The sequence below is a fragment of the Salmo salar genome, chromosome 10 (assembly GCF_965601325.2).
Source record: "Salmo salar chromosome 10, fSalSal1, whole genome shotgun sequence".
NCBI classification, from domain to species: domain Eukaryota; kingdom Metazoa; phylum Chordata; class Actinopteri; order Salmoniformes; family Salmonidae; genus Salmo; species Salmo salar.
In genome coordinates this window covers 49,563,973-49,572,500 of record NC_138300.1, presented here as the reverse complement: position 1 = coordinate 49,572,500, position 8,528 = coordinate 49,563,973, and the positions used below count along the sequence as shown (strand labels likewise).

General features: G+C 45.9%; 1 protein-coding gene across 7 annotated transcripts in view; it reads left to right on the top strand.

The window, feature by feature from the left end:
* The window catches only part of mast2 (microtubule associated serine/threonine kinase 2), a 334,787-nt gene that overhangs the window by 69,624 nt on the left and 256,635 nt on the right, over window positions 1-8,528 (top strand). For all 7 annotated transcript variants that reach the window (XM_045687864.2, XM_045687863.2, XM_045687862.2 and 4 more), the window contains exons 2-3: window positions 6,783-6,924; window positions 7,056-7,201. In XM_045687864.2, coding sequence (XP_045543820.1) covers window positions 6,783-6,924; window positions 7,056-7,201 — 288 coding nt within the window. The remainder of the gene's footprint in view (window positions 1-6,782; window positions 6,925-7,055; window positions 7,202-8,528) is intronic.

Below are 8,528 nucleotides of genomic sequence, written 5' to 3'. Positions count from 1 at the left end.
CTGTCTGCCTAGTAGTCCCGCTGTCTGCCTAGTAGTCCCGCTGTCTGCCTAGTAGTCCCGCTGTCTGCCTAGTAGTCCCGCTGTCTGCCTAGTAGTCTCGCTGTCTGCCTAGTAGTCTCGCTGTCTGCCTAGTAGTCCCGCTGTCTGCCTAGTAGTCCTGCTGTCTGCCTAGTAGTCCCGCTGTCTGCCTAGTAGTCCCGCTGTCTGCCTAGTAGTCCCGCTGTCTGCCTAGTAGTCCCGCTGTCTGCCTAGTAGTCTCGCTGTCTGCCTAGTAGTCCCGCTGCTCAGTCTCAGGCTGTTGCTTATGACCCATTGAGGCGGCGGGGTGTCAGTATGACGGTTGGAGCGGCCCAGAGGAAACCTCAGTGGAGAAACCTTGGTTGAGGGGGCAGGAAGGAGACACTCTGCCAGGAACCAGTGATGAGACCACTCACTACGGAAAACATCTGGACCAGAGGAAGGAGGTGAAGAGGAGGAGTCATTCAACGCCTCAAAGGAGTAACGTGAGCCAAGCGTAAGGAGCTTTCACTGGGGAGAGAGAAAGTGAGAGAGAAAGAGAGGGAGAAATAAAGAGGGCGGGAGAGCGTGTGCATGTTAACACTAGCTGCTGTTGGCTCCAGTACCCTCCTATACAAAACCTCCTGGGGCTAAAGGACATATCCAACTACGCTGGTTTACACACTCAAATCCCCTGTTAAATATCCAATGCTCTTAAAAGCTGATTGTAAAGGTAACTGCCAAAATTAAGGAAACACTTTAGTAAGTGAGGGATACAAAGTATATTGAAAGCAGGTGCTTTACAAATGCCCAGTTGTCCATTATATTGGGTACCATGGCTAGAAGAAGAGATCTCAGAGACTTTGAAGGAGGAGAGTCCCAAATTAGCACAGGGGGTTTAGTGTGTGTGTGTGTGTGTGTGTGTGTGTGTGTGTGTGTGTGTGTGTGTGTGTGTGTGTGTGTGTGTGTGTGTGTGTGTGTGTGTGTGTGTGTGTGTGTGTGTGTGTGTGTGTGTGTGTGTGTGTGTGTGTGTGTCAGTCAGTCATGCAACCCAATTACACACTTATGGGAGATTCTGGAGTGGCGTCTGAGACAACGTTTTCCACAATCATCAACAAAACACCAAATGATATAATTTATTGTGGAAGAATGGTGTCGCATCCCGCCAATAGAGTTCCAGACAGATGTGGAATCTATGCAAAGGTGAATTGAAGTTGTTCTGGCGGCTCATTGTGGCCCAAAGCCTTATTAAGATACTTTATGTTGGTATTTCCTTTATTTTGGCAGTTACCTGTATGTGTTCATTTCACAGCTTTTATTTTTCCTCAACATCTCAAGCCTGACTATACCACCTAGGTGTGAAGGAGGGAAATGCAGTGGTGGAGGCACTGAACATACTGTACATGAAGCTCTCCTCCCCGCTTCCTGTTCCTGCCTGCTTGTCTGTCTCTCACCACAGCTCGAGCTGATTATCATACCCAACCCTTACTTTCTTCAGCCACAGTCCCTGCACCTACCCTCCTTCCTCTGGTCCTGTCTGGTGCTCGTCTCTCTGTCGGGACCTGACCAGTGCCTAGCCTGCTGTCTGGCCTGGGGCTCCATGGCTGGATGGAAATGCTGCCCTAGGGATATTGCAGTATTACTGAACAGGGAGACCTGCTCTGATTCTGTCCCATCATGCACAAGGAAATGTTAGTCAGACTGGTGATGTTTCATAATGTGCCTTTGTTTGTTGTGAATTACGAAGGCCATACAATAGCTTGTTGTTGGAGTCGTAGATAGACACAAATTCAACTATTGAATGGCGGGTGTCAGTGTGTTTTGTTGCAGATGTTTATATATTCCTGTGTGTGATGCAGTTGTATTCCTCTGGGTTTTTCTGTGATTGTTAGGATTAGAGCCCGGCCGATATGGGATTTTTGGGTCTGATACCGATACTGATTTTATGGGTGGCAAAACTCTTTTTTTAAAGGTGGAATAAACAGATCCTCTAAATCAGTGGCCACCAACCTTTTCTGAGTCAAGATCCCTTTCTGAGTCGAAATGCAAGCCGGGATCTACCGTTAATTTTTGTTGTTATTATTATTAACATGACTTAAAAAACGTAAGCCTATGCAACATTCACAAATTAAAATTCACCAATTAAAAATACTTCTGTAGCATATTAACGATGTTTAAATTGCACTGCCAATTTTGTTCTTCTCAGACCATTTTGAAAAAATGTAGGTAAATAATCATACTGGTAATAGATCATTTGTTTTATTACTTGTGAGTCACAGCTGAGTGAGCATAATACAGTGAGGGAAAAAAGTATTTGATCCCCTGCTGATTTTGTACGTTTGCCCACTGACAAAGAAATGATCAGTCTATAATTTTAATGGTAGGTTTATTTGAACAGTGAGAGACAGTATAACAACAAAAAAATCCTGAAAAATGCATGTCAAAAATGTTAGAAATTAATTTGCATTTTAATGAGGGAAATAAGTATTTGACCCCTCTGCAAAACATGACTTAGTACTTGGTGGCAACACCCTTGTTGGCAATCATAGAGGTCAGACGTTTCTTGTAGTTGGCCACCAGGTTTGCACACATCTCAGGAGGGATTTTGTCCCACTCCTCTTTGCAGATCTTCTCCAAGTCATTAAGGTTTCGAGGCTGACGTTTGGCAACTCGAACCTTCAGCTCCCTCCACAGATTTTCTATGGGATTAAGGTCTGGAGACTGGCTAGGCCACTCCAGGACCTTAATGTGCTTCTTCTTGAGCCACTCCTTTGTTGCCTTGGCCGTGTGTTTTGGGTCATGCTGGAATACCCATCCACGACCCATTTTCAATGCCCTGGCTGAGGGAAGGAGGTTCTTACCCAAGATTTGACGGTACATGGCCCCGTCCATCGTCCCTTTGATGCAGTGAAGTTGTCCTGTCCCCTTAGCAGAAAAACACCCCCAAAGCATAATGTTTCCACCTCCATGTTTGACGGTGGGGATGGTATACTTGGGGTCATAGGCAGCATTCCTCCTTCTCCAAACACGGCGAGTTGATGTCAAAGAGCTCCATTTTGGTCTCATCTGACCACAACACTTTCACCCAGTTGTCCTCTGAATCATTCAGATGTTCATTGGCAAACTTCAGACGGGCATGTATATGTGCTTTCTTGAGCAGGGGGACCTTGCGGGCACTGCAGGATTTCAGTCCTTCACGGCGTTGTGTGTTACCAATTTTTTTCTTGGTGACTATGGTCCCAGCTGCCTTGAGATCATTGACGAGATCCTCCCGTGTAGTTCTGGGCTGATTCCTCACCGCTCTCATGATCATTGCAACTCCACGAGGTGAGATCTTGCATGGAGCCCCAGGCCGAGGGAGATTGACAGTTCTTTTGTGTTTCTTCCATTTGCAAATAATCGCACCAACTGTTGTCACCTTCTCACCAAGCTGCTTGGCGATGGTCTTGTGGCCCATTCCAGCCTTGTGTAGGTCTACAATCTTGTCCCTGACATTCTTGGAGAGCTCTTTGGTCTTGGCCATGGTGGAGAGTTTGGAATCTGATTGATTGCTTCTGTGGACAGGTGTCTTTTTTACAGGTAACAAACTGAGATTAGGAGCACTCCCTTTAAGAGTGTGCTCCTAATCTCAGCTCGTTACCTGTATAAAAGACACCTGGGAGCCAGAAATCTTTCTGATTGAGAGGGGGTCAAATACTCATTTCCCTCATTAAAATGCAAATCAATTTATAAAATGTTTGACATGCGTTTTTCTGGATTTTTTTGTTGTTATTCTGTCTCACTGTTCAAATAAACCTACCATTAAAATGATAGACTGATCATTTCTTTGTCAGTGGGCAAACGTACAAAATCAGCAGGGGATCAAATACTTTTTTCCCCTCACTGTATATATATTTACTGGACTGATTACCTGCTTCTGATGGTCAGTCTGAGGGGGAGGCAGCAGCAGGGAGGCAGCAGCAGGGAGGCTGCCTCTCACCTGACTCAGCGTCCCTCCGCTCTCCCTCCCTCCGCTGAGAAAAGGGGGCATAGTCTTCCAGCTGATGGCTAACCTCAAGTCTCACTGCATTTCTGCCTCATGCACCAATTTATGTTGTTACTCCAATGACCAGAGAAGGTGAAATATTCCTCGATATTAAAAAAAGACAAGCCGCTTATAATAACAACGCTAGCTTATCGGTAACACTTTACTATACTCATTCACTGCAGTGCTGGTTGTAGCGTGAGGGAAAGTAGGGAGACGGCACAAAGTGTTGACAGTGCTGAATAACAACTTAAACATGAACTCACTCATAAAAACAGCAGCTCTTTGCTGTATTTGTTTTCTCTAGTCATGGTTCTAAGTTTTGAAATCTCACAGTATCAACTTTGCTGTGCTTTCGAGGCTTCTTTTTACAGTGTATGGCTGGAGGAAACTGCCAGCCATAGACCGAAAGGAGCGCTTGATTTGCTCTCTGGGCCTGCCGGGTAGGCAGAGTTCTATCTTCAGACACATGAAATGGTTCAAAATGGGAACACTTTGCCTTCCTGACGCTAGGGCTGCTGAATCAAGTCCACCCACTGTCAACAGTGTGGAATTCATTTAAAAAAAATAGGAACACAAGGCTTTATCGTAGTTTTTTTAGTTTTTTTATTTATATATTTGGTGATCGACTGGTTGGTGACCACTGCTCTAAATGATGACAAATTATAACGAAATATTACAATTAACATTATTTAATAACATTTAATTTGTGGTTTACAGGATATCCACCAAAAAGCAACTATGTCCTTTATAAATACGACAGTAAATACAAAACGTGTTTAGTTTACCTTCTTAGACACATCTTTAAGTTGTACCTATCTATAGCAGTGGATAAGAAGTATGCAAAAGTATTTGTGCTAAACCACAACAAGGGGTGGCTGGTTGAATTAATTCAACTCTATCTGAAACTGCACTGTTCACAAATAAGCATTGAATTGCAGCAACATGCACTTCGTAATGCCACGCTAGGTGTCAGCATCAGCATTTATCTTGAGTAGATTTACTACAGTGTTTACAACAGTCATAGATCATGTAAACAAACACTTTATGGCCTGGCTCTCCAACCATGTTCCTGGAGGTTTTCACGTAAACCGTTGTTGTAGCTGTCCTGATTCATCTTGTCAAGCAGCTAATTATTAGAATCAGATGTGCTAGATTAGGGTTGGAGTGAAAACCTACAGGACGTAGCTCTCCAGGAACAGAGTTGTACAGCCCTGCTTTATGGCAACCTCGCAATGAGAGTACATTATGACAAGTACAAGCATGCAGTTCATTACGACAATGTTTGCTTACAGAAACAATATGTACATTAAACTGTTATTCAATAAAACATGTATTGGCTATGCATTTCAACTGCAAATGGCATGCCCTGATGACTGAAAACGTTTATGCAGGCGACTGCTTGCCGCACTGGTGTTAGTCACACGTTCTAATTTCACTAGCTAGCTAACATTAGCTATTTGTCTCATCATTAATGCAAGCACCTGGCCTGAATGATACATCTGCGCCAACTTTCTTGCTTTTTGAAGATTGCATATTTCGGAAAACTAACTAAATAAGCCCACTGAGGGGTGGTGGTCTGACACGCCAGATGCTTCTGGAACACTCCTCCTTACAACGCCAGGGGTTGGTCTGGTGGCTGGGGAGAGGAAGTGACCTCAGCCAAGCCAGGTTTCCACGGTGACGGATGTTTCCGAGGCCATCGAAGCAAAACAAATAGGCCTGACTCATCTAACTGGCTGTACATCACATCCTCCATGTGCCTCTCTCTGGTGATCTCCGTTGGAATTGGTCTCAACAGGCAAAATCAATATTTCAGGAACTGTCCACCCCTTTACAACTGATTTTAAAATCAGATCTTCCTGTGTTTGTGCTTTAAACCCCTGTTTGATCAGTGTTTTATGGGATGTGTGTGTAGAGGCGCTGTTAGCAGTGGCTCCACTGTCTGTGTTTTCTCTGCACTCTATGGCCTTGCTGTGTCCAGGGGCCTTCAGGGGCCATTTACTGACTGACGGGTTTGGTTGGCCAAGGGCCTCCAGGGGCCATTTACTGACTGGGGTTTGGTTGGCCAATGGCCTCCAGGGGCCATTTACTGATTGGGGTTTGGTTGGCCAAGGGCCTCCAGGGGCCATTTACTGACTGGGGTTTGGTTGGCCAAGGGCCTCCAGGGGCCATTACTGATTGGGGTTTGGTTGGCCAGGGGACATTTAATGACTGACTGGGGCTTGTTTGGCGAGAGGCCATTTACTGACTGATGGGTTTGGTTGGCCAGGGGCCTGCGCAAACATCACATGAGCCAATACTGACTGACTGGGGTTTGGTTGGCTTTGCGGTGGTGTTACTTCACTGTTGAATAGCTACAGAGATGGATACTCACGTGGACTGGGACAGCTTACTTTACTTGTTGGGATTGGAGCTGAGTGTTTTAATAGGCCTGTCTTTTGTTCTCTTCTTCCTCTCCTTTCCTCCCTGTCTCTCTCTCCTTTCCCTCCCCGTCCTCTCTCCTTTCCCTCACTGTCCCTCTCTCTCCTACTCTCTCTCTCCTTTCCCTCCCCTTTCCCTCCCCATTATGCTCTCTCTCTCCCCGTCCCTCTTTCCTACGCTTTCTCTCTCCCTCCCCGTTCCTCTCGCTCTCTCTCCTTTCCCTCCCCGTCCCTCCCCATCTCCCTCTCCTCCCACCTCTCTCTTCGTCGCCTCTCCCTCTTTCTCTGCTCTTGTCTCCATTCTCCCTCTTCCCTTCCATCTCTCTCTCTCTCTGTAGAAGGAGTTTGCTGCGCCCCCTCCCCTGTTGTTCAGGAAGTTGAGTAACCCTGACCTGTCCCCCGCCGCCAACAAGACCAAACTACACCGACAGCTCAGCCAGGATGACGGCCGCGCTCGCCGTAGCAGCATGGCTATGACCGGTAAGAGAGAGAGAGACACACACACACACACACACACACACACACACACACACACACACACACACACACACACAACGTTGAGCTGTTGTTCAGTATTTGAGCCTGGTTGTCTTGTTGTTCCTCCCCCCTAGGTAAGCAGCTCCTGCCCCTGTCCAGCAGTATGCAGGGTGGGGTGAGTCAGCTAGCCTGGCAGCCTCCTGGAGAACCCCCCAACAACCTGGTTCGCATGAGGAACCAGTCCCTGGGCCAGTCTGCACCATCACTCACTGCAGGACTGGTGTGTACACTGCTTCTTCTACTGCACACACACATGCATCAGACACACACACACACACACACACACACACACACACACACACACACACACACACACATCAGACACACACACAACAAACACAGAGCAGACACACGCAGCAGACAGACAGACACACACACGCAACACACACACACACATCAGACACACACACAACAGACACACAGAGCAGACACACGCAGCAGACAGACAAAACACACACAACAGACACACGTATCAGACACACACAACACACACTCAACAGACACAACACACACAACAGACACACGCATCAGACACACACACGCAACAGACACACATACACAAACTATATTCATTCCTAGAGACACACAGTGATGACCTACTGACTAAATGATTCCTTGTTTATCCCCCGTCCCTATAAATCAATATGGATGAAGCTTTATATTAATCATCAGTATTTTATAACCAACCATTTGATTGCTCCACCTATGGTGGACAGCTCCATCCATCTAGCCAGGCAGTACACAGTGCTGTCCACTATTGCTCTTCCAGGCAGGGCAGGGCAGGGAGGAGCTGGTTGCTCTGCCCTCACTGACACCCACTAAGCGCGCACGCACACACACACACACACTACCCCTACAGTTGTGTGTGTTGCATCAATAGATTGTATGGTTGTTACAAGCTATCGCAGCACTAGGGCGACACCTAATGGATGTGTATGGAAGTGCTGGTACATTACTGTACCTCCATAAAATACTGTCTTCAGGTGTTCATTGCACCAGTAGATGGCAGTATTATCAAATCTGAGTTCTCAGCGTTGGGTTGTGTTGGCAGTATACAATCTATTACTGCATGTTGTTTGTAACTTCATTCTACACACCCACAGCTTTGTCTATAGTAAGCTGGTTCACAATAACATTACAGGGTGAATGAGAGGCTAGGGAAAGTTCTAGGTTTTGTCAAAACAAGGAATTAAAATGTTAAGTAGCTAACGAACGTCCGACGCAAATACCAACTAATGTTGTGTGTGATTGTTAATGACTTCGTCTGTGACAGGATGACAGTGATAACATGAGGAGTTGGGTTGTCACGTCTCACTGAGAAGCTGTTTATCAGATTAGTAAAACCGGTTCATTGTGCTTTGCGTGAATGACATAATAAGAGGCCTGCAAAAATAATTCACTTTTTTAATGTATCCACAGCTATTGCGTAATGCAGCCCACAGGAAATTGTGGAAGCGATTTCTAAACTGAAAATATGACCTGCAGAGTTATCTTAGACGAGCAAATAATCATAGTTTATTATATTTCTCATTAGCCAGTTTATTAAA